The sequence below is a fragment of the Onychostoma macrolepis genome, chromosome 06, assembly GCF_012432095.1.
Source record: "Onychostoma macrolepis isolate SWU-2019 chromosome 06, ASM1243209v1, whole genome shotgun sequence".
NCBI classification, from domain to species: Eukaryota; Metazoa; Chordata; class Actinopteri; order Cypriniformes; family Cyprinidae; genus Onychostoma; species Onychostoma macrolepis.
Genome location: NC_081160.1, coordinates 10,001,738 through 10,028,300, shown reverse-complemented (window position 1 = coordinate 10,028,300; position 26,563 = coordinate 10,001,738). Strand labels below are relative to the sequence as shown.

General features: G+C 35.7%; 2 protein-coding genes across 3 annotated transcripts in view; one reads left to right on the top strand and one right to left on the bottom strand.

Moving 5' to 3' along the window:
- Positions 1-343: 343 nt before the first annotated feature.
- st6gal2b (ST6 beta-galactosamide alpha-2,6-sialyltranferase 2b) lies at positions 344-19,564 on the top strand. Of its 2 annotated transcripts, none has more exons than XM_058779832.1 (6): positions 344-720; positions 7,504-8,256; positions 10,998-11,095; positions 11,207-11,308; positions 11,458-11,632; positions 16,627-18,283. In XM_058779832.1, exons 2-6 carry the CDS (start codon positions 7,527-7,529, stop codon positions 16,707-16,709), a joined length of 1,188 nt encoding a protein of 395 aa, XP_058635815.1. In that variant the 5' UTR covers positions 344-720; positions 7,504-7,526; the 3' UTR covers positions 16,710-18,283. The 2 variants fall into 2 exon arrangements, with proteins under 2 accessions (XP_058635815.1, XP_058635814.1); XM_058779831.1 differs by lacking the exon at positions 16,627-18,283 and adding an exon at positions 18,302-19,564 and having other exon boundaries at positions 347-720.
- tmtops2a (teleost multiple tissue opsin 2a) overlaps positions 11,668-26,563 on the bottom strand; it is a 27,143-nt gene continuing 12,247 nt past the window's right edge. The window contains exons 2-4 of the mRNA XM_058779833.1: positions 20,523-20,848; positions 19,567-19,800; positions 11,668-14,781 (exon numbers count right to left, since the gene is read on the bottom strand). Coding sequence (XP_058635816.1) covers positions 14,596-14,781; positions 19,567-19,800; positions 20,523-20,848 — 746 coding nt within the window. The 3' untranslated portion in view covers positions 11,668-14,595. The remainder of the gene's footprint in view (positions 14,782-19,566; positions 19,801-20,522; positions 20,849-26,563) is intronic.

Here is a 26,563-nt window from a genome sequence, read left to right as displayed (position 1 = left end):
ACATTACGGGGACCAACTTAAAAAAGGTCAAAATTTGACCTTTGGGGACATTTTTGGAGACTACTTGAGGAAACATGCTTTAGATTATAAACAAAGATTATTTTATATTAGATTATTTTTAGATTATAAACAATTTGCAGTGTGCACACTGCAAAGAAAAGAAAAGAAAAGAAAACATATTAATTCTTAAACATTAAGTCTGTGTCGTTCCCTCAGCGGATGTGAATGCATAAAGAAACAAACGTCCACGATTAGTCTAATGCATTGAACAATACCAGTGAGCATCCGACCGGACACTGCATGTCCTCGGTGAAAAACATCGCGCACTGTAGCAGTGGAGAGTCTACATACCGTTAAAAAGAAACGGCGTGGGAAAACCCACCGAGGGCGGGGGAATCTGGCTAGTCGTCTCTCTTTCGTTGTCTGCACTCATTAGATCTCTTCCCAGAGTTCTGAGAGCTGAAGTAGAGCGTGACTTGAGACAATAACACCCTGCGAAGGCAATAGCGAAACTGACAAAGATTAAAGTAATGACAGAGAGAAAAAAACTCGGGTCCAGTCCTCTGGCGAGGAAACGTCAATGGATTCATGTTTTAATGTAGTGAATGTTCACGCGTGGACGTTTATTACTGTTTCTTTTGTTTATTACACGCGCATGCTGAACGGAGCGGGCGCGAGAGGCTGAATGCAGCCTCGCAACGCGAACTGTCTACCGCTGCAGTAAGTACACACTACTCGTAAACAGATTTTTAGCTGTAGATTTTTTTGTATGCCACAGTACTGTATTCAGAAATGTGTTTGCACTTTGTACGATGATTCTATGTCATATAGGCTTTTTAAATGAGAGACTATTTAGTAGTTTTCGTTCGAATGTGTATTTGTGCATTTGAGTTCCATATTATCCAAATATTTGGGTAATCGACTTATGTAGCGTTTCAGTTATGTTGAGGACCTGCAGTCTGTTTGAATAACTTTCTTCTATATAGATTAAATCAGTTGAGAATGAAAATAAAAATAAGTAGGCAATCCTACCACCATGGACATGTTCAAAGGAACTGTCACCCACTTCTCAAAAATGTAGATTTAAATCATTAGACACATCAAAGAGAACATATTCAGCGGTATGCAGCCTTTGATTGTTTAATTCTACATATAGTAGGGCATCTGTCTCTACACCTGTCCTAGACAGCACACTACCACCATTAGCCATTACATACTGACATTGATCAACCAGCTTATGTTTGCATCCTATTTGTGCTCTGCATTTTATGGAAAAATTGCATTCTGCAAACCTGGCTGCTGAAAAGTACACTGACTGTAGTGGATCTGTGAATATAGATTAAATAAACCATCTATCTGTAAATAAGACTGAAGAAATATCGTAACTGGGAAATGTATTGCTTTGTTTATGAATCTTATGCAGGTTATATTTTATGCAGTCTTTTGGCAGAGATTTGAGTACAACCTGCATTTGGTGTCTCACACAAGAGTTGAGGATGACTGGCCAGATGCTGGCAGATTGTACTTGGCAAGAGTGCATGTATAGGTTTAGTATTCTACTCTGGTTTTAGACAGACCATTGGATCAGTTGACTGGGTGCAGAAAAAGAAAGTAACATTTGGAAAAAGAACAACAATACGTCAGACCATGCATCCATTATGACAATATAAAAACATTTGTCTTCCCTTTTTTACACCTCTTTATTAGCTGTTTATTTGTTCCTCATGTGACAGCACTTGTTTTGTTTCTCTGCATACTACCCGTCAAAATGTGCCCTTATTCTGTCTCCATTTGTTAATTTTTCTTTTGACAAAGATTTGTCACACACAAACCTTCCGTTTTGGATTGAAAAAGCTTTTCTTCTTCTTTTTTTTTTTTCTTGGCAGGTTTACTTAAGTGTGTTTAAAAGCTTTGCTGATTTAAAATTCTCCTCCACAGTGGATTGCCTTTGCTGGCGTAGGCGTTTGTTTCTCTCAGTGGTATTGGGCACAGGCCAAGTATGAAGGACTAAGAGAGAGCAGGTGAAATTATTTATATCCTATAATTTGTGATGGTGGTACCGTAGACTAATGGTTAAGGATCTCGTCTTCAAAACAGAAAGCTTGCAGATTTAATCCCATGGTGTGACAGGAGAGGTACATGGGATTAATTCTTCTCCTTTATCTTGTGCCCTTGAGCAAGGCACTCAGCACCAGATACTTTTTCTAAAATAATTTGTATACTTAATGCAAAAGAGTTTAAATTAAACAATAAATAATTAGCATATTTGTGGTGATGCCGTTGCACTGGTTCTCCTCCTTGTGGTTTTTGCCAGCGCAAAGCTGGAACTGTGCACCTGACTCCCACACTTTAAGCCTTACTAAGCATGAAAGTGTTTGTATCTGTTTGTAGCATGTGTGTGTAGGCAGCTTATTAAATGCTCTTGGGTGTCTAAATCTATGATTAGGGAGAGCTTTTTGCATGAAAGGAAGAATATTTTAAGTGGAAGGTGACATATGAATGGAGATATTGTCTTGAAGTTCCCCTATACTGTAGCATATATAACTATATCCTAACCCAACCCCTAACCACATTGATTCCTTGATCTTATAGTTCAAAAAGCTGAAACAAGTACATGTGACGACACATGTTTTGCATAAATGATATCTGAGCTAGATATCTGCTCAGAGGCACAATGGTCATCTATAGGGTTTAAACATGCAGTGTGGTTACTAGTTCAGATCTCTCACACTAGGTTACACCACACCCATGCTGCTTGGAAGCTTAACTTTATTGCCACTTTCTCCTAGCTAGAAAGTTTGACTGAATTCATTTTCTACATGGCTAACTGTATAACTAGAATTTCAAACAATTTAGAAGAATTATAAACTTGGATGTTGCCTTAGCATGTACAGCTACTATATCTTGTCCAGAAGCTGAACCGTGGACTAAACCTGCAACCCACATCCATATGTATCACTTTCTTTATTGTGTAGAAGAAAAATGCGCTGGCTGCTATTTTGCGTGGAATTACAATGAACAGGGATTGAAGCTTTAAAGCTTAAAAGGACATAAAAGCAGTTTTGTTGTGTAAAACAACAGAAAATTATGTTTTTTTTTTTGTGTTTTTGTTTTTTCACTTGAAGCCTAATATAGTATGTCCTTTGTGCAAACCGATCTCCTAAGACAACATACTGTATCTATTTTTACCATGTGGTGATTTCATATGATTTGATTATTATAGGAATAATAATAAAAACTAAGCATAAAGACCCATCCCTTACCTCACCCCTCAACATAAACTTCACTGGGGCGTGAGCAGTCCGTACAAAACAAAAATAAAACAAAACATACTAATGAGACTGTAGGATTTAATATGAATTTGCCAAAGCATAAAAACGAGTTACGAATTGCCATGATATTGTGTTGGTTAATGCTTCTTTTGGTTAAGCTGGTGTACTCTGCTTATTTCTATTTTAAAAATGCCCCTAGTGCCCTTGCATTAAATACACTGTATCACATTGACAGATAATTCTAACCTAACCAAACTTCCCTCAATACCATAATGGCAATCCATCATCTAAAGTATTTTTGCCTCAAGCCCTGGTTAATTTCTGACCTTTGTGACAATAAAGATAAAACACTATACATATATGCTAGCGTATGACAGTTAGAATAATAGCATCAGTAAAACCCCTGATTTCCTCTGTATCATTTAAAACCACTGTTATTACTCCTTTCAATAGTAAAAAAGAGACTTTGACCCCAGGCAAGTATACCTGGCATATGAGTAACCTTTTGCTTATTTAACACTGTTAGATGAAACTTGTCTTTCTGGTCTGGGCGATTAGAGCTGTGTCTTTCTGTATCATAGAAAGTAAGCCACTGTTTAGCAATCATTATATGACAAAATAATCATTTTGAAAAATGAGCCCGTCAAGATGGGAGTACCATAAAGTTTATTCATGCCACTTCATGATACATTGATGTTTAAGCTGTTATTTTCTGAAAATATTGACATCCAGGATGTTTAGAAATCATCATTTGTGTTCCACATTAGAGTCTTACAGGTTTGAAACAGCATGAGGGAGTTATTTTCCCTGATTGAGCTATTATTTTACATAATAAATGGTTCCGTTTAACCATCAGATTTCCTTCAGAGATGCAATGTAGTCTTCCTAGTGGAGCTAAAACTTTTTTTTCAGCTTTGAAGCTCTTTGAAATTTCTGGCTAAATATGTTTCAGAACTCATTGAAATTTTAGTAAAATATTCTTTCATTTATTTTTTCCCCTATGGAAAACTACATTTAACTTACCTTCCCCAAATTGAGTATCTAAATTAAGCCTCTGAAAATAAAATGATAACATTCTTCAACATATTATCATTGATAGTTGTCTGCAGCCTTAACTCTTCTCTGTGGTTTGTTGTTTTGTGTATAATGATGGTCAGGTCCCCTGCAGTGGGAAAGCAGATAGCAGTGTCTGGCAGTCAATTCTAAGAAATAGCAGCAATTAAAAACTAGAACTGACCCAGAACTGCAGGCATACAGTTCCTACTGCGAACCAGCGCCTTTATGGCACACTATGTGTACATAAATGTGGAAGTTGGAGATTGCAACTGCTCTGACTAGTCTGTAATTTGACCTCTGTTATTTATGCTATTGTGAATTAGTGAGCGCTATTGTGATTTTATCTTGGTGATATTACTGGTATGAACAGGACAGGTTATTTATGCAAAATTTCTTGATGCATCAAGGTCAGCCAAAACTGATTTTTATACACGCTACAGAGGCTCTCAAAAACTCTCACCGATGAAGTGCTTAGAACATAAACATTCTTGAAAAAAATAAATAAATTGACACTGGTATTTTGAAGATTCTTGGATGTCTCACTGTTATAAAGATGGCCCGTTTACTCTGCTCTGTGTATTGCAGGGTTCTTCTTTAACTCTGCTTTGAATAAACTGTGAAAAATAGCAATTTGCCCACATACTGTAAGAGCAATTTTCAGCACATCAAATTGATTCCTTCATTGTGTGAAGCAGATTTCTCTGAGAATGAAAGCGGCGTGATTTGACAGAAAATCCATGTGAAGTATAGAGAGAAAAAAATCAGTCAACTCTGGACGAAATCCCTTAAGATTTAAATCTGCAGACGTTAAGACGCACAAGGAGCAAAAGGAAGTAGGTATATATATATTTTTAAATGATCCTTTATTTAAAATGGGCTCTGCAGAGAAGGAGAGAGAGTCTCTTTGAAGCAGAATCAAGCAGCAAGAAGCAAAATAAAGCAGAAGGTTTAAATAGGATGAAACTGCTGAACTGAATGTTAACAGTGAGAGGAGAGAATGAGTAGATATATGAGAATCACTGATGAATTTATTTCATAATTCAAAATGCATGCCCATAGTTTTTATTGTGGGAACTAAATATAATTAGGTAAAGTTAAATGAAAAGGCTGGGTCCTTATGAATTCAGTAATAGTTGTTTTATATGAAGTTATCAGTAACAAAATGGGTCAATGGCACTGTTCCTTCTAAGCCCAATGCACACACACACACAAAGTATTATAATTACAGAAATAACATTAGGCTCAAGAAAAATCCTAAATATTTTTCATTTAACATGGTTATCAAAAGTTTTTATTCATTTTTATTTTGTTCTACTGCATCTATCTTTGTGAGCATAAAATTAAGCATTTGCTGTATTGATCTCTTAAAGACATAATTAACTCCTGGAAAGATGAGGTTTTAATAAAGGTTGGCTGTCTATGCAGTAGAAATGTGATTTATTTAAAAAAAAAAAAAAATTGTACTACACGACTAGAGACAACAGAACAAAAGGGAAGTGGCAAAAAAAAGAAAGAAAAAAGAAAAGAAGAGGTAGGAAAACTTCAACACCCATAGTGCACCGGGCTCGATCAGACAGCAGGGATACAGAAATGTTAAAGTATGACTGTGGTTTTCACAAAAGCCCTGCGGCTGTAAAAATCTGTCAGAAGATGATGCATTTTGCTGGCAAATAAATGGGGATATCTTGGTGCAAGTAACACAGAAAAATAATTTAAAAATTATTTATTTACACCCACATTGTAACAATACAAAGTTGAAAATCAGTGTACTTTAAATGTACAGTTCTTGATTGCTTAACTCAGCTCTGTCAAGAGATACTAGTGTCAGAGTGGCTTTTCAAACTTGTTCCACACCCTGTTGAAAAAAACAACAACAATAAAAAACAGACAAACAAACAAAAAAACCTGCATGTGCTGGTTAGGTATGTTTTGAAGCATGGCAGCTGGTTTAAGCCGGTCCTTAGTTGGTCATGAGCTGGTTTAAGCTGGTCATGTGCTGGTCCTAAGCATAAATTCTAATGAATGTTTTCAACTGTTAGTCATTTTCAAACATTTACATCATGTATTCAACACTGATTACTGTCAAACTTTCAAAATCCTTCATTCATCACTTGAATTGGGATGATAATACTTGAACCACCTTTTATTTTGAGATTGATCTGAAGTTCAATGCAGATTTAAAATAATGTGAATTAGTTTACTGTTACTGTTTGTGAAACCAAATCTTTGCATGACTACAGGAAACACTGGCATCTAACAATGCTTTGGAAAAACCCAATCATGGTTATCAAATAATCATGTATCCTTTTCTGTGTACTAAACTCCTGAAACATTGGTGTCTTTTTGAATCATTGGTGTCTGTTTGTATATGATATAACGATAGTTTTTCTCAAAAGAAACAGTAAAATGCTCATGAAGTGACTCAGAGAATTTCTAGAGATTATGTTTATGTGTTCATATACTCATATATTGAGGCGGCAGAGGCTGAAAACACCACGAGCGATACACACGCTTCAGTAGTTGTGGTAAATGAAACCGCGAGTCTGTGCCATTCATTTACACAGTACGTGTAGGATTCATATATTGTCTTTTTGCGGCTTAATATTCACAGACACTAGTCCATATCGCGTTTTGATTCAAGTGTACTGACCTACTTTTGATTTATTCATCCAAAATGTGGCATATTCCTTGACATTCCGCGTTATTGAAATTCCGTTTTCATGACTGGATTCTACGAACCAGTCCGTGTTTTCAATCATAGGGTCATAGGCCTATGTCTCATATTTTAGAGTAGTCAGTGCAATTTGGGAAAGAAATAAATTAAATCTGTATGTGGATGTGTGTAGATATATAAATGTAACCCCCTTTGTAATCGTTAACATTTTCATAAGTAACTGTAACTTAATTACACATTTTTTCTTAGTAACTGTAACTGATTACAGTTACATTTACTTTGTAATTAAAAACTACGTAATTTCCGTTACGTGTAACTAGTTACTCCCCAACACTGCACCTGATCACATATATCTCTGGAGCTGAACATTAAAATTACTCCAAAATAAAAAGTAATAACTGAAATGAACAGATATATACATTTGCTGTACTAGGGTCTCTTGTAGGTTGCCAATTTTTACAGTGTACATATTAAGCGTCACCCATTTCTGTCTCCTTCTAGGGTGAGTGTTGTGGAACAGGGTGATGGGAGTCCAGGACTCCCTATTGCCGGACTTACGGCATGTCACAAAGCAGTTTTCTAAACTTCTGCTGCTGGTCCTACTGCTCTGGATGCTGTTTTTCCTCGTTATCTTTACCTACTTCACTGACTCCCAGGTTAACCAGCTCCATAGGATTACCCCGTTCAACTCTGAATCTCAACACTCATCCTATGTTCAGCATAGTTCCCGGGCCATCATGGCGTCCCATAATTCCCGCTGGCATCTGTATGCAGACAGGAATGGTCCTTTCCAGCGCAGGCAAGTGTTTCAACCTCCTCGTGCTGGAGAAAAGAATTATTTCAGGAATTTTGGCGAACGTCGTCCAAGGGCTAGGAAGTACTTAAGGAAGCCTCTTAAAAGCGACTACAGTCATTTTTCCAGTGACTGGTCGGTGGTTCGTGGTCTGTGGAAGGGTCAGGTGTCTTCCAAAATGCTAAGCCATCGACTACAGCGAGCCTTGAGGGACCATGTTCACTCTAATAAGCACAATGTTCTCTACAAAGGCCAACGAAAGGCAAACAAGAGTACAGAGGAGATGCTGTGTCAGATGAAACGGCAAGCCCAACTCAGGACTCTGGATGGCTCTGAACAGCCCTTTGCTCACCTAGGTTTTAAACCGCTGGCTTCTTCTAAATTGCAGCAGATGTACACAACATGTGCTGTGGTGACTTCAGCTGGGGCAATACTGAACTCATCACTGGGACATGAAATTGGTGAGTTGGACAGGGATAATATGCCTAATGTGGTCAAAAATTTGGAATATGATTTTTTTTTTTTTTTAAATAAGTCTTATGCTCACCAAGGCTGCTTTTATTTGATAAAAACAGTAATACTGTGAAATATTATTACAATACAAGCTAAATGTTTTCTATTGTAATGTAACTTAGTGACTGTGATGACAAAGTTTTTAAGCAGCTATTTCTCCAGTCTTCAGTCTCACATGTTCCTTCAGAAATCATTCTAATAATGCTGATTTGGTGCTAAAGAAACATTTCTTACTGTTATCATAGTTGAAAACAATGAAAAGGTTTTTCATGTATAATTTGTTTGTGGAAACTGTGATACACTACCATTCAAAGGTTTGGGTTAAGTAAGAAAAACTAAATTAGGTAACACTTTATTTCTATAGTCCACTTTAGACGTTCTACTAACTTTGCAACTACATGTCAACTAGCAGTCATTAGAGTATTAGTAGACTGTCTGCTTAATATCTTCTGACACTTTATTTTGATGGGTCCACAACATACAACATACTGACTATGAGAAACTTTGCAAGTATATGTCAACTTATTCTACTAACCCTAAACCTACCTCTGAGAGTTAGTAGACATCTAGTTGCAAATGAATGAGAATTAGTTGACATGTAGTTACAAAGTTACTTGTAGTTAGTAGAATGTCTAAAGTTGACTATCGAAATAAAGTGTAACCATAAATTAATACTGCTATTCAGCAAGGATGTATTAAATTGATAAAAAATTGATAGTATTGATAATAACTGAGCACCAAATCAGCAAATTAGACTGATTTCTGAAGGATCGTGTCATTCTACCTGACCCACATTGATTCACTGATGCGTTTTTGCAATAATTAACAGAATAAAGCATTTTTATTTTAATTGTTCATTACCTATGATCTTACAATCATGGAGTTTAATTATTAACTATTATATAAATTAAGTTAAAATATTTATTTTGTTTTTATAAATTTAATTCAAAATCTTAGCTCAAAAATGCATAATGCATCCAATTACACAAAATTGTTTGTGTAAAAAAAAATTTCTCAGACTTTTTAGTCTCCAAACAGGCACTTCCTTGTCTTGTTTTGAAGGTTGATCTCTCTTTCTCACTCTCTTGCTTTTACTTTCATTCCCTCATTCCATTTCTTCCACTCAATTCATTGCCACTCTTTTTTTTCTTTTCTTTCCTTGTTAGACCTTGATTTGGTCTGCTTTTGAATAGAGACATTGCTGCACAAAGCCTAATTGTTGAATGTGTTGGAACATGAATACCACATACAGCTGACAGCCAATGGCAGATAAGCATTAGAGCAGTTCTCCCTGGTCTCTAGAAGCCCTTGAATAGCATTGCCCTGCTTCTTTGTCAGAAAGAACGAAAGCAATGCTGCTGGAAGCCTCACCGTGTCTTTGCATGTTTTTGTTTATTTATGGGAATCTTATACACTCTCAGAAAGAAAGGTACAAAAGCTGTCACTGGGGCGGTACCTTTTCAACAGGTACACTTTTGTACCTATTAGGTTCAAATATACACTTTAAGTACTAATATGTACCTTTAAGGTACAAAAATGGACTCTTTAGGTACAAACATGTACCTTTTGAAAAGTTACCGCCCCAGTGACAGCTTTTGTACCTTTATTTCTGAGAGTGTAGGACCTTTTATCAGAAAGGTTTTGAAAACTGGACATTGAAACTTATGTATTACACTCACAGCAGTAACTTTTGTAGTGACCTCAAATTGTTGTACATTTATTAATTCAAAACTCCTAAATTTCTTAGTTGAAAGTTTTATTTGAAATTTGATACTCACATTTTTATTGCTAACAAATGGAAGAAAAAGTCTAGATAAAATGGTTACTGGTGCTAGATGTTAGTGAGTTGTCTTTTGCTACCTTCTAGTGGTGATTGAATGATTTGCATGTAAAAAGACATTGATGGAAGATCATCAGAATGCACCGTGGAGAAATTCTTTGATTATTCAGGTCAATGAATAAGGAATTACTTAGTTTACTAGGGATTTATCAGAGGTAAAATCCAATAAACCTGTACATTAGCCTCCTGTCCATTAGGAGTTTATTATGGTAGTATCTGCCTTACAACACTAGAGGAAGCAGTATCTTATAATATTATCTTGGCCATAATTTTTGCAGACTGATTCATTTAAGTTCTTTTTTTAATAATAATAGTAGTAGTAGTAGTAGTAGTAGTAATAATTTTCAAATCAATAGAAAAACAAACAACTGAACACCTATGGTTTTGTGTAAAATGTCTAATGACAGAAATGCCTTATTTAATGTTGCTTTTAACACCTGCACTGAAAAAAAAAATGGTGTAGGATACACTACTACAATGGTCACTCAGAACTTTACTAGAATTACTAGAACTTTCACTATAATTACAATCAAGACAAGTAACGTTGACCTGAATGTGAAAATGTAATGTAGAAAGATTGAAGTAATATTTTTTTATTTATTTTTTTATTTATAAATGTATTAAAATATTTCTTGGTCAAAACAATAATTTGACAATTTTGTATGTTTTATAATTATTTTACATTTAAAAAAATTTTTAACCTGAAAAAGCATATTCTTTTGTATAATCAAAGTTTTAACTATGATAATGTAAGAGAATATCCAAACATATTGTCACAAAAGTTCAACATGTGTTCTCTCTTTAAAATGTGACTGGTCTTTTGATTGACTGCTGTTTTTGCCATTCTAGATTCCCATGATGCAGTGCTGCGTTTCAATGCTGCACCCTGCAAGGGCTATGAAAAGGATGTGGGCAGCAAAACAACCATTCGAATCATGAACTCTCAGGTTAGAGTTATTTGCATTAATGCACCCAGACACAAACCTTCACTCTCTGACTCATTCCCTGTCTCCCTGTGTGCAAGGACTAAATCGAGATATTTTCTTCTCTTTTATCAGATTCTAGCAAACCCCAAACACAACTTCAGCAGCAGTTTGCGCTATAAGAACATCACCTTGGTAGCCTGGGATCCTGCTCCTTATAACATTGACCTGCATAAGGTAACACACCATAGACAATCTGTCAGAAGAGTCATACCATTCAGCCCTGTTAAACTTTGCTTGTGCAATTTTCTTGGATGGGGGGCTTAATCTAAGGCCTGTCTGTTCAACCTAATATTTTCCTGTTTTCTCACTGTGTTTGCCCACAGTGGTACCAGAAACCCGATTATGACCTGTTTACTCCATACATAAATCACAGGAAGAATTTCCCTGAGCAGCCCTTTTATATTCTGCATCCTTCATTTATCTGGAAACTCTGGGATATTGTGCAAAGCAACACAAAGGATAACATTCAACCCAACCCTCCTTCCTCAGGATTTATAGGTGAGTCACTTCATCAATAACACAAGCACATATAGACACAATCTGTCCACTTTTTGATCTTTGCGCTCAGGAAAATTGTTGTGCCACATGTTGTGACAGTAATTTCTGAGAGATTTGCTACGCTGTGCAGCTGACGCACATATTCAACCTTAATTTAAGCAAGATCAAATGTTTCTCTGGCTACTTTTCCACCGTATCTACTGACTTACAAATGATAATCATGTCTATTTGTATTCACTGTTCCTCTTGAATTAATTTTTGGCTGAAGAGTGTAGGGTGTGTGTGTGTGTGTTTGTGTGGTCCTGGTAAACCCTATGGGGACAAAATGTCAATATCTGAAATCCTTGTCCTTGTGGGGACATTTTTTGGTTCAAATGAGGAAACAAACTCATAAATCATACAGAATAAAAAAAATTGAAAATCTAAAAATGCACAAAGTTTCCTGAAAGGGGTAGGTTTAGGTGTACAGTTGGTTTAGGGCAATAGAATATACAGTTTGTACAGTATAAAAACCATTACGCCTATGGAATGTCCCCATAAAACATGGAAACCCAACATGTGTGGTGTGTGCGTGTGCAAATGCTGAAATGTGTTACTAGGTAATATCAATTAGAATTTTTCGGGGGCATGAAGGCATTATTTCAGTCAGTCAGTCAGGGAGGCACTTCATGTGGAAAAAGCAAACTCTCATAACATTTATAGAGGATACTTACCTTGCTGTCTTTGGCAGCATAGAGCCAATGCATTTGCATGCAAACACAACACACTCTTTCGTGTTGTCTCCCTTGCCGCGTGAGTTCATTGCTGAATCTTAATGACTGAATGAAAGTTTGGCTTAAACTCAAGATCTAAAAGAGGCAATGATCAAAGGTTGAGGACTTTTATTTTCTTGTACAACATATAATCGCAAGGTCTGCGTGAATCAGAGTTGTTAATAAAAGTTGATGATTCTCAAACAGACAATAAACATTCCTAAACATATCAAACATCATATGGGCGTAGATAAAGGTGTAATCCAATATCTGCTACTACAACAAACTCCAATGTGGAAATGTTAATCTTTTTTGTCATTCATTGTTTTGAGTGAGTGATTGTGGAGTGTACCTTTAACACACCATTCTGGCTTTGACGTAAAGGAATTGTTCAACCACATTGCCATCATTTATTCCACCCTCATGTTGTTCCAAAACCATGACTTACTTTCTTCTTTGGATAACAAAATGAGATGGGGTGCTTCACAATAGACTGCTGCTGTGATGGCATATTTTTGTGGAACAACATTTTTTAATTTATCATTATTTTATTTTTTGGTTGCCTCAACAAAAGCCCAGTAGGATCTGTCCATTTGCTTTTAGATTATTGCAGAAAACAAGCTCAACAAACGCTATAAACAAACTACATCACGGATGACTGATTTCAACGTCGCCACCATTAAGCTTTGAAAAACCCTTCAGTCTTCTTGTAGTAAAAAATTATGTTTGCAAGAGTGTGATTATAAACACGATGAGGCTGTTAAAGCAGGCTAGATGAGTTTAAGTAGCTGAGTTTAACACTTTGGCATGTTGAGGTTTAATGCCCCTGACAACTTCTACAGGCCCATTTAGTCGCTTCATAGCAACCGCCTTTTCCAAAACAAGTGAAAGCTTTAAAAAGATCACAAGGGGGTATTATTGATGTATCGTCCTACTTCAGTCCATCTAAAGATGTCTATGTGAGACTTCTCCTCTCAGCATTAACTACTAGAATGACACGTTCAGTAAATCTCATTAAAGTTTTCGCCCCCAAGGTCACATCACAAAAATGCTATTTAAAAAAGAATTTAGGAAAAAATGCATTATAATAAAAATCTTTATATTTATTTTATGAAAATATTATATGATGTTATGGTTGATGGGAGGACACAAAGGATATATTTGATGCATCCTTCGAAACATGCTTCCAAGGATCCCTCAGATTGAGATGGACTTAAAAGGTGCTTGAAGACGTGGCAGCCAAGATATGCAGCTTTACTAGGATGTAGCCTTCTGATTGAGAAGTCTCTAATGAATATTTGTTTGGTTGAATTCAATACAGTGACAGTACATCGCCACCTACTGGATGGGAGTGTGACATTCTGGATGGTGCACAGGACAGCACTGATGTTTGCCACGATTTTACTGTACAGTTGCTCAAGTGTTTTTCACCAAAACGTGGAAATTATGTTTTTTGTTTTTGTTTTTTCTTTTTTGCTTACCACATGCACTTTTTTTTGCTTATAGTGCCATTGTACTGAATTCACCCAACCAAATAGGACACTTAAATTAGTTAAATTGTTAAGAGTTTGGAATGACACGAGGGTCAAATTAACAGAATTTTCATTTTTGGGTAAACTCTTAATTTATCATTAGTGACCAAGTTTGGAAATACTGTCTTAGATCACTGGACTCATTTGAAGCAATGATGTGACTAATGATCCAAATGTCACCATGCTTGATCTCCAGTAGATAATGTTGAGATTAGGAGCAGGGTAGAAAAAGAATACAAAGCAGTCATGTGTTGCGGATTTTACAGTTTTCCAGATTCCTTTAAATTCGTAGATTTATTCAACCTGGCCTTAAATGGGTTGGGAACATACAGACAACAAGGGGGTAAGCACATTCAGAAGTAATGCACCAGCACATGATCTAAACATCCATTTTAACAAGTCACCAGTGGCTATTTGCACTTTTCTCGCTCTTTGTAACATTTACATTGACAAGTCACATACAAATACTTACTGAAAATGGTGTGTGTTAGGTCAGACAACAGTTTGTCATCACAAAGACGACTATAGAGATCACTTTGCTACAGTTCTGATTTTCAGCTTTTGATTTGTAGGCACTCAACAACACTACACAGATGATTTCTGTCTTGGCTTCATTTGGGACAGTATTTAGGTTTAGAATGGGGCTGGAATATCAAGGTGTGATTTTGTGTGGATTGGTTCAGCCTGAGACAGGGGTGCTGCACTCGTTTTGAAGACCAATGGATGGAGGTGCATTGCCAGCCACTGTGTTGCTATAAGCCCTTCGGTTGAGTTGGATGACAGTAGTTCTTGAAGGCATAGAGGACTGTCCATTCTCTAAAGAGCTGTGTTTGCAATGAAACAGGATGAGGAAACACCTGTAAAACTGCACAAAACACTATAAATTAGCACTCACATTTTCTGAGACACAAAAGATGCAGAGCTATTTCAATTTTGTACATTTGTGTGAAATATTGCCTAGTTTATTTTGAATTGCAGCACCACAGTGTATTTTGTATTCTTCTTTTGGAGTTATTATTTTTAGTTTTTTATGGCCAATTAAAGTCGGAGTATCTCAATGACATGTAAGAAAAATATTGTAAAAATCTAGTTTAAAACACATACGCCAAGTCTTACCAATGTACTTTTCATATTCATTCTAGTTTCACATATTCATAATAAAACTTTTATTTTGTGGTGTAACCATCAAGTAAAAAGTACAATTTCTTTACACTTTACATACAATAAATATCATTTTTCTTTATTTTTTTCAAAAAGGCTTTTAAAGGGGTCATCAGATGCAAAATTCACTTTTACATGTTGTTTGAACTGAAATGTGTCTTGGCAGTGTGTGTACACAACCACCCTATAATGATAAAAATCCACCCAGTGCTTTTTTTTAAATCTCGATAAATCCAAACCCCTTTCTCATAACAAGCCGATCTCAGATTCTTGGCAAAATGACGTAGTTTTTCACAGGCCCCTCCCACGATTGTTGATTGACAGTGGCGTCAATCTTTGGTTTTATCACAGACCCGCCCTGAGTGAGCTGTCATCAGTCCGCCATTGTTTCGACGCTGGAGCGGTTGTAGACAAGAATGGCTCCTAAGCGATTGACGTGTTTTGTTGTTGAATGTAATAATGAACACAGCAGTTGTCATTTACTCCAGACATCTGAGCCACTGAAGACGCAGTGGATTACTTTTGTTTCTGAAAGGAATGCGCCCCGATCTACCTAAATGTGTCTATGTTTGCGTGAATCATTTGTGATCCAGCTTCACCTACAGAAGTGAGTTTAAGTTTTTTCTATGAATCTCTGCAAATCGCCTTTCCTAATAATGTGCTAGTTAGCATATTTCACGATGAATGCGCCTAAAGTTTACAGTCTCTCAGAGAGCAGCTCGGAAGAGAGGGGCGGGTGAGCAGAGCTCATTTGCATTTAAAGGGAAATGCAACAAAATGGCTTACTGTAAAAAGAGCTGTTTTTGACAGGGTAAAAAGGGTGTTGTTTTACACTACCACTCAGAAATTTTAACCAAAGTATGTTATAGACTTTTCATTAAGAATCCTAAAGAATGATCCTAAAGAGTCATATCAAACTGTGGGAAATGGGCATCCGATGACCCCTTTAAATATAGTTTTAAATCAATAATTAATTCATATATTTCATTATTAATTCAGAAATATTTATTATTCATTCGTTTTTTTGGAGTCACACCTCATGACTCCTGATTTTACAACCTAAACTAACCTTCTTGTGTCATAAAAGGTTAAATTATCTGAAATTTTAAGAGACTTATTAACCTTGACCAGCAGTCTTGAAGGTCTGCATATGTCTTCTCTATGATATAATTTCATTTCATTTCATTTTTATTTTATTTTTTATTTATTTATTATTATTTTTATTTTATTTGTTGTGGCAAATATTTATTATACTATTAAGCCAAACTGGTTAAAGATTTATTTTCAGGAATTTAAAAATGAATTTTAAAAGGAGAAATGTTTAAGTCATTATATTTATGAAGTGCATTTCATTTTATGTATTTTTGAATAATTAATATATAGGACAAAAATAGGAGTCATGTCATTGGCCTAGCAATTATCACCTGGAATGTTTTGATTGACTTGTTTCTTCATTCATATGTTAGGTCACTTGTCAAGAAGCGAGGTGCAGAAATAGCTGTGTTTACATTCAAACCTATGTGTGTGTCATGTGATCATCTCTTCACAGCTTCTGTAGTATGCCTAAGGATGCCAATTAAATTCAATCCAGTCCACACAAAAGTCCCTGTGGCTTGTCCTGAACTACAGTGAAGAACATGAGATGCACACCCTGCTGGTTCTCAAATGATAGCTGCTGGGTTGATGTTAGTCAGTACACTTGGATCACTTTGTTGCCTTGACAACCTATAGATGTGGACACTGAACAAACAAACTGTCTCGTGATTGGCTATCCCAAGGGGTGCATGCCTTGTTATTCATCTCATGAGACTCAATGTCTGACTGGCTTTGTCTCGGCCCATCCAGGCCCCTGATTGGCCTTCACATTGGAGTGCGACTATACTGCTGAGTATTTGATGCGTGTCCCCTGCATGTGTGCGTCTATGTATTGAGACGACTCTGTGTCTGATCTTGGCAGGGTGCTGTCAGGCAGTGTGTGTTGCCAGCCTGAGGGCAGATGACAGAGGCTGGATGTAAAACAAAAATACAACAATTCAGAGAGGTGGCCAACAATAGACCACAGTACACACAGCTGACAGAATGTATGCTGTGTACTAATGTCTTATCAGATTCAGACAAGTTCTTTGAGGAGTTTGTTTCATTTACTCACCATCATGTCATTCCAGATCTGTACGACTTGCTTTCTTCTGTGAATGTACTGGTTCATTTTTTATTTGTATTTTTATTTTTTTCACTGACTTACAATGAATGGTTTTGCAAGTCTTATAAATTTGTATGTTATGTATGTATACACTACAAGACAAAGATTTGCCATTATTCATATTTTATTTCTATTATGCCTACCAAGGCTGCATTTATTTGATTAAAATAATAACAGTCAAAATGATAATTTTGTGAAGTATTATTACAATTTAAAATAACATTTTCTATTTAAATTTATTTTAAAATGCAATTTATTCCTGTGAAGGCAAAACTGAATTTTCAGCAGCCAGTCTTCAGTCACATAAGCAGTCTAGTTTACAGATTTGGTGCTCAATTATTATTAGTTGTCATTGTTGCCCTAGTTTTAACAATGGTTCTTTTTATTATCAATTTTGAAAATAGTTTTTGCTGCTTAATATTAATAAATGTGATCCATTTTCCCTGGATTCTTTGATAAATAGAAAAGTTCAAAAGAACAGCATTTATTTGAACTAGAAATCTTTTGTAACATTATAAATGTCTTTACTGTTACTTTTGATCAATTTAATGCGTCCATGCTGAATAAAAGTATTATTTTCAATACACAATATCATAATGATTCCAAACTTTGATTGGTTGTGTACAGTACAATAAATTGTGTGAGGAACAAACTGACACGTAAGTTGTTATTTGCTGATAATCTTCTGAAGAGATGGTAGCAGCTTCTTGTGAGCAATTAAGTTTTTTATTCAAGTGTTTTCTCACTTGATGAATTCATGAATGAATCATTCAGACTGGGTTCATTGAAAAGATCCAACTCAAAAGAATGATTCATTCACAAATTGGGCTACTTCTTTCATAACCTCTTATAAAATCTATGGCAGACACTAAATTTTTTTTAGAACTTTTTCAATAACGACTTTGGATCGGTTCCTCACACAAGACCACTGATTGGCTTGTGGTAGAGGCTGGTCTCATGTGGGCTGCTCAGTACAGTCATTATTAATGATTATATCAACCATATCTGTGTGTGTATTTGACAGGTATAGTCATGATGATGAACTTTTGTGAGGAGGTCCATGTGTACGAGTACATTCCTTCTATGAGACAAAGTAATCTGTGCCATTATCATGAGAAGTATTACGACGCAGCCTGCACATTTGGGGCATACCACCCTCTGCTTTACGAGAAACTGCTTATCAAGCGAATGAGCACAGCTTCTGAGGAGGACCTCAAGAAAAAGGGAAAGGTCACACTGCCAGGATTCAGTAAGATCAACTGTCCGCTGTGATTTACATTTCAAAAGTCTAATCATCCTAAGATGGTCCTGATGCTGAAAGACATTACAGCTAACACTCGCAACGGAGTCAGAAATGTCCTAATGACCTTAAAATGACCTAAATTCAGAGATTACAGATGCTGTACATACAAAACATGATGTGATGTAGGACCAAAGGAGAGTTTCAAAGTGAGCTACTGAAGAGAGCAAACATCAGATTGTAAATAGAAAGATCCACTTACACCATTTCCTGAGAGGAATCAAATTCTAGTTTGTGTTCTAAGAATAACACAGTGGGAAGTGGGAAGAGAGGATTGAATAACATAAGTTTTACATTTCCAAAATGTTGGAATTTTTTAATCACTGTCATTTAAAGCTGCTAAAATTTTGCATATAAAGAGGACAATTACCTTAAAAAAAGTTTAAATGTGGTAAGCTACAGTATGAAATGAGTTTTCTCTTTTCTGTCTATCTGTGCCGTTGTGGTCATTTTAAATAAATCTTTTGCAGTTTGCATTGGTTGGATGACAATTCAAAGCTGTTAATATACCACAGAGCCAAGATCATTAGATTTCAACTGTAGAGAAATGATCAGTGTAATTTTTTAAAGGTGTTTTATAAATTATTTACTTCACAATATGAATGTGAACTACTACTGACAAACCTCTGAGAGAAGACAGTGTCTAACTTAGAAAAGTTTAACACTGACATTTCTGCATATATGTAACTTTATTATATTGCAGTGCTGTACCAATACTTAACTGCTGTTATTGTTTAAAGAACTTACATTTTAAATGGAATTTAGTATTATTTATCTTTTCTTACAATAAGTTTTGTTCTTGACATTGTACCTTCTATAGGCTGGTAATTGGTTTCATCATAGTGGATGTTGGGTTAAGGCAATGAAATCAAATGTATTTGTTGGAGAAATGTTAACTTTTATGCACCCATGGTTGCTCAGTGTACTGTATATGATAATAAATCAAATCCCATGATTTAGTGCTCATTAAAAAATTTGAAAAATCTAACCTGTTTGTTCATAAGGATGTAAATCACAGGGTTGATGACTGTGCTGCTTTTGGCAAGGAGGGACGGCACCACGCTCGCAATGGGGGTGATGATCCCGGGACGTCCAAACGTGGCCATCATTGCAACAACCCCATAAGGCATCCAGCACAAAAGGTAGCACACCACTGTAGTGATGACCATAAATAAAATGTGGTACTCTCTCCGCCGTGCTGCTGTCTTCCTGATACGCCCTACCTGAGGAAAAACACGTACAATAATTTGTATTTTCTGTTTGCACCAGCAGATGATTCAGAACTGGTCTTCAGTATACACAAATCCCTCATGAAAGGATTTCTGATTCACTATAGAAAGAACCTGCCATCTGGTTTAGAGGAACCACTGACTCATCAGGTTCAGGAATATCATTTATTGATATTTATAAATATGTCCTGAGATCACAGCAAATTTGCATATGTGTGAAGTGTACTGTATGTGAAGCAGATAAACTGCATTCCAAATATAATGCACCACTTTGAACAAATTTCATATAGTGTCTTCTTTATTATGTATTATGTATGTAGAATCTAAAAACAGAATTTGAGTATGTACATTTTCAGAAACTGCTACTTTTCATGGACATCATCCCTTTTTGTGACCTATTTCTAAGAAGCACATAATAGCGCTGACTTATCTAATTTCTGCGCGTAGTAGAGAGTGTGGATTCCAGATATCATTGGCTTAAACATCATTTCAAGCGGTTTAAACTTTATCTGGAGTCTGAGATATTGACCTAGTTTGAGCTTGAGTCAGAGAGTCATCGTTTAGTTCCAGAGAGGATTGAAAACTGCACTGCAGGCAGTGGTTTTGAGTTGTGAAATCTGACTTGTTTAAACTCCTTTCCCTGTTGTGTTGAAATTGTACACACATAATTAAAGTGTAACATTTACTTCGAATTGAGATGTTTTGACTGAATATACCTGTTTGACAGCACAGAGGAGCCGGCTGTAACAGTATACCATGACCAGCACGGGGATTCCCAAACAGAAAATGAACAGACAGATGATATAGGAATGTGACTGCGGGGTGTTGGCCGTCCATGTAACCGAACAGCTGGTTCCTGCCCCTTCCAGTCCATAGCTACTCCAGCCCAGCAAGGGGGGAACTGTCCAGAACAGTGAGTAGAGCCAGGAGCCCCCGACAGCCAACAAGGGTTTGCTGTAGTCTGGGGCCCTCTTGTTGTAAACGGTTAAAGTGCTGTAACGATCATACGAAAGGATTGCCAGAGAGATCAATGATACAATCCCTGTTTTAAAAAAATGAAAAGAGAAATTAGTGTTTGTTCACGCTTGCTGTTAAATTACAGAGTCACTTTTTATAATCAACAACATTATGTCACAATTATGTAAATGAACTGGAAAAAAATGCTAATGAACCGAGGAAATTTCCTGAAGCTCCATGAGTAAGTTCTGTGTTTATAAACTCCAGGGTAAAGATACCCAGAGAAATACATGAGAAAATGTATAATACCATCTTTGATTTTTTAATGTTTGCTTTTGTACTGTTGTTATTGGTCTTGATTTAGCTCTTTGGTATTTTTTAACATACAGTAGATGTCAGCAGATTTTGCATACACAAAGCCAGCTACACAATGAATTATTATTTAGCACTTCTTTTTCATTGTGTTATAAAAAATACTGTGATATGTGATTATATGCAAGCAATAACAATTATTATTATTATAACTTTTATTCATTCAGATATTTTCAAACATTTCAATGCTTAAGACCCCCAAATAAAATGACACTCTAATGAGGGAGTAAAATATAAACGCAGCTATTTATTTTAATTCAGTGTTCCCAGTAAATGTTATTCCAAAATAATTTTTAAAGTTTTAGAGAAAATATTCAAAAGGTATAAAAAACAACAACAATCCCCTACAAATTACAGTGATGAGGAGAAACATCCTAAAAAGTACAACAAAAGACTAGATTTAAAAGTTTTTCAGTGCAAGAAAGGAAAGATGAATGTTTATTAGTATTAGTATTTTTTATAAACATTTATGCCCATTTTTCCTTAATGCTTGTCTTTATTTCTTAATGTTAAAAAACTAGAAAGTTAAACGAAACTGTGATGTCGATATAATAAATGCTTCGTTCGTTCGTTCGTTCGTTCGTTCGTTCATTCGTCCATTTGTTCATTTGTTTATTCCTTGCTGGACACTAAAGTGAAAACTCAATCCACATCAATGAACTCTTGACCTTGATAATAAATGTTAGTAAACCAGCACCAATCTGACAATACAAGTGATTTAGTTTAAATGTCTATTTTATTTCCATACATTCGTTGCCGGACAAAAACATAAATTGTCAATTTGAGGGAATAATTACAGGGAATAAAAATACAATCTGCCTTACTATTCACATTGGTTCCCAAGGGAAGCACTTAATGTCAAAGCAATGGTATGATTTTCAAAACAAAAATTATAAATGACTCCCAGGTACAGAGCTATTTCAAGAAACACAGCATGAAGTGCATGGGAGACCTACCACCACAACCCCCTTTTTTGCTATTATATATTAATGAAAATGCCTTTAAGCAAGACTCATTCTCTGATGTTGTTCAAAGGGCAAATGTGGGAATTTGAAGATTGGTTGATGAAACATCCATTTCAAACATTTCTGTTCCTTTGTTTTCTTCCCTTAAAGGGATAATTCACCCAAAAATTTAAATTCTGTTATTAATTACTCTCCCTCATGTCCTTCCAAACCTGTGAGACCTTCATTCATCTTCGGAACACAAATTAAGATATTTTTGATGGAATCTGAGAGCTCTCTGACCCTCCCATAGACAGCAAGGATCGTTAAAATAATCCATGTGACATCAGGGGTTCAACCGTAATTTTCAGAAGCTACGAGAATACTTTTTGCGCAAAAAAAGTAAACATCGTAGAAAACGTATTCGCGTTGCGCAGCTGACACAGAACAGCATACGCTGTTTATGTTCAGTGGAGACTCTCCAAAATGGCGCCAGGGTGATGCAGAGGAGATGAATTGTTGAATAAAGTCATAAATAAGTTTGTTTTTTCTTTTGTGCTCAAAAAGTATTCTCGTAGCTTTGTAAAATTACAGTTGAACCCCTGATGTCACATGGATTATTTTACCGATCTCCTTGCTACGTTTCTGGACCTTGATCTTGTTAAAGGGATAGTTCACCCAAAAATGAAAATTCTGTCATCATTTACTCACCCTCAAGTAGTTCCAAACCTGTATGAATGTCTTTGTTCTGCTGAACACAAAGGAAGATATTCTGAAGAATGTGGGAAACAGAGCAGTTCTGGGGCACCATTGACTTCCATAGTATTTATTTTTTTCCCTACTATGGAAGTCAATGGTTCCCCAAAACAGCCTGGTTACAAACTTTCTTCAAAATATTTTCCTTTGTGTTCGGTCGAATTTTCATTTTTGGGTGAACTATCCCTTTAAGGACCCTTGCTGTCTATGGGAGGGCCAGAGAGCTCACGGGACGCATTAAAATATTTAAATTTGTGTTCCGAAGATGAACAGAGGAACGACATGAGGGTAATTAATGACAGAATTTCCATTTTTGGGTGAACCCTTTAAGTATATGCAAAGGCCTGTGTTAATAAAGATCTTTGTAAATCTGCTAATCTTTGAGTCTGTTGAAGGAATCTTAGGCTGTCACATTTGTCACTGTGTATGCAAGAAACAGCACACAAGAGTAGAGCCGAACATATTTGCACTGCAGAAACACACAGCGGGGGATTACAGGGTAATTTTCATATCTTCAGTGTGTTGTTTAGTAGAGTCAGACACTGCAGCTTACCTTCTGCTTGGCTCTGGTGTAGTACTTATGGCAAACCAATGAGACACTTTTAATAAAACTTGTCTATCTATGCAGTAGAAACATTTTTAAAAAGTTTTGCTGTGGTGAAAAAGGTAAGAAAACTTGAACACTCATAATGCACTGGGCTCAATTAGAATATGGGTGAGCAGGGACACAGAAGTATGGTATGTAGTTTTCACAAAAGCCCAAAAATCTGTCAAAAGACAGATCTTTCAAATTACAGATTTTGTGATATTGCTGAAAAATGTATAGGGATATTTTGGTGCAGGTAATATTTTTACTCTGTCAATAAAAATAGTTCCAAACCATGTCAAAGCAGAATCAACCATTGCGTGTCTCCAGACGACACAGTTGTTTTTAATTCATAAATGAACTAGTGTTTTTTGAGGGGTTAGTGAATGATTCAATGACAACTTACTGTATGTGGAACATCTAAACTTTGAAAAGCAGAATGATACAAACAGTGAAAAGTGCTAGTCCTACTGAACTAAATATCAACACTTTTGGAGGACTGCTCAGCCAATCAGATTAGGAAGGAACTTTATGTTGTATATAACATTGTTATAAATGTTTGTAAACTCCAGGGGAAAGCCTCCCAGAGAAATACATGAGAAAATTTATAATACGTGTTTATTTTCTGTATATGTTTGTAGTCTCACTACTATTATTGGCCTTTCTTTAGCCCTTTGGGATTTTCAACATACTTACATACAGCATACACAAAGCCAAGGGGATAATAGCATCAGATTCAACAGATACACTTTGATGTGTGTATGGAACAGCTACTTCAGCATTTGCATATCAGTTTTAGGAGTTATAAACAAAGAAGCTGATGAAGCACTGCAAAATAAGTGGGATTGGATAACATTGTACAGAGGACCTCATCTGACCACCAATATGTCCCCTTAAAAAAGGTACTTAATAGTAAATAAAGGCTTATCCTGTCTACCTATTCATAAAATTTTAAATAATATTTCCTTCACAAAGAACAAGATTTAGTCAACTAAAAAGAGGCTCTAAAATGTCTTCTTGATTAGGTCATGCTCATTACAGCAGCACCTAGGGGGCTTTTTATTTTCAGACTAAAAAATGTTGATGTTAGTCTGATTTATATAACTGCAAAAACCACATGCATATTTCTGAAACAATGGAACATATAAAAGATCTCTAGCTACAAATGCGCAAACAACTTGATTTACTATCCAATTAGTTTTGGTTTTTCCTTAGAGAGCAGTGTCTATCTGAAATCTTATAAAGTAATTCTGAGATGAAGATGAAAGTTTTTTCTCATTGTTCCAAGCCGTGCATGTATTTGGTGTAGACCCCCCTCAACCAGACTTATTTTTTCATTAACAGTTTCTCAGATTAATTGAACTTGGAGAAACATCTAACATGAGATATACAAAGCACTGGAGGGCTTCTGCTGTAGGCCATCCACTTCAAGTTTTGACATGTTGCATTTAAAAATGCTCTTCTGCACATCAGCGTGTGGCTATTATGAGTGCAGAGATATAGTATCTCTTTCTGCAGGTTACACTGATGCACCACTAGGTTATTAGCATTTTATTTAGAATTAGCATTTTACTTTTATTAGCATAAAAACAACTGGTATTCATTGATTATCTTATACACATCTCTATTATCTAAGAATGCTCCCTTTATAATCCCTGTAGTTGGCAATTGCTTTAGTCCAGCACAAGGTATGCTCTTTCACCAAAACTTGCATTATAACGACTGAAACTGTCTATACAACATAATGAATCTCATATTTACATAGTGTCTACATTTTGTTGGTTATGATGAGAGCATTCACAAGAGTATTTGAGCTTGGCCTGAAAAAGACTCGGGCATCTTACACTCACAGCAATTAGATTTCTTACTGCTGTATGCGAGTATGCTAGTTTAGAATTAGTGTGCCTGAATATAACATTTTATTCAGCCGCTTGCACTACAGAGGACTTTATTTCCATTGTAAAGTTACATAATGAAGACACGAATGAGTTCATTAAGTAGCAAACAACTGGCTACTCCCTTCACAGGGGACAAAAATACTGCTATTTGAATGAGTCTCTACTAGTGTTTTCAAACGATTAATCGCGATTAATCGCATCCAAAATAAATGTTTTTCTTTACATAATATATATATATATATATGTGTACTGTGTATATTTATGGTGTATATATAAATACACACACATACAGTATATATTTAAGAAAAAATATGTGACGCTTATAAAATATATTTATATATGATATAATTTATATATAATAATATATATTCGTAAATACATGCAAATATTTTCAAAATATATGCTGTATGTGTCACGTGTGTCTGGTTCCCCATACCCATATTTGGTCCTTCCTGTTCCTTTATTTATTATTAGTTCATTAGTCTCCGTCTGTGTTTGATTTTCTCCTCACCTGTTTCTGTTCTCCTTGATTAATTTCCAGTGTTCTTAAGCCTAGTGTTTCCCTGTGTCTGATGTCCGGTATTGTTTGTCTTTCCCTGTGCTCCATGTTTCCCTGTGTTTGTGCTTCATTAAAAGAATTAAAAGTTCATTAAAAGAACGCTTGCTCCAGCGTAGATGTGACAGTATGTGTGTGTCTTTATATATACATAATAAATATAGACAGTACACACACATATTATGTAAACAGATTTTTTTTATTTTGGATGCGATTAATCGTTTGACAGCACTATAAGTGATTAATAAACTGTCATCATAACTGGATGCTTTTATATTCATCAACTCCACTGAATAGTGTTCTGTTTGGGTGTTCTGTGTCCTTAACAGCCTCCACAAGGAAAGTGTCAGTACCATGGATTAAAAAAATCGGGAAATCTCTAAAAGAAATATTATGAAGTAAGAATATAAATACCAGTTGCTGTGCCCATTTATTTCGCAAAGTATTATATTACTGAAATATGAGATTTTTTTTTGTTCAACAGCTTGAGAATGAGTATTGATCCTCAATTTTAGTTACCTTTATGTTTACTATATATTCCCTAAATCTATACTTTTAAGTTATATAAATCACTAGAATTGTTTTTTTTTTTTTTTAATTGTCTGCTATCCTTTATATTTAATCTGCAATGTTTTGCGAATTTAACACATTATAAAGATCCAGAAAGGAAAACTGCAGGTTTGACGTG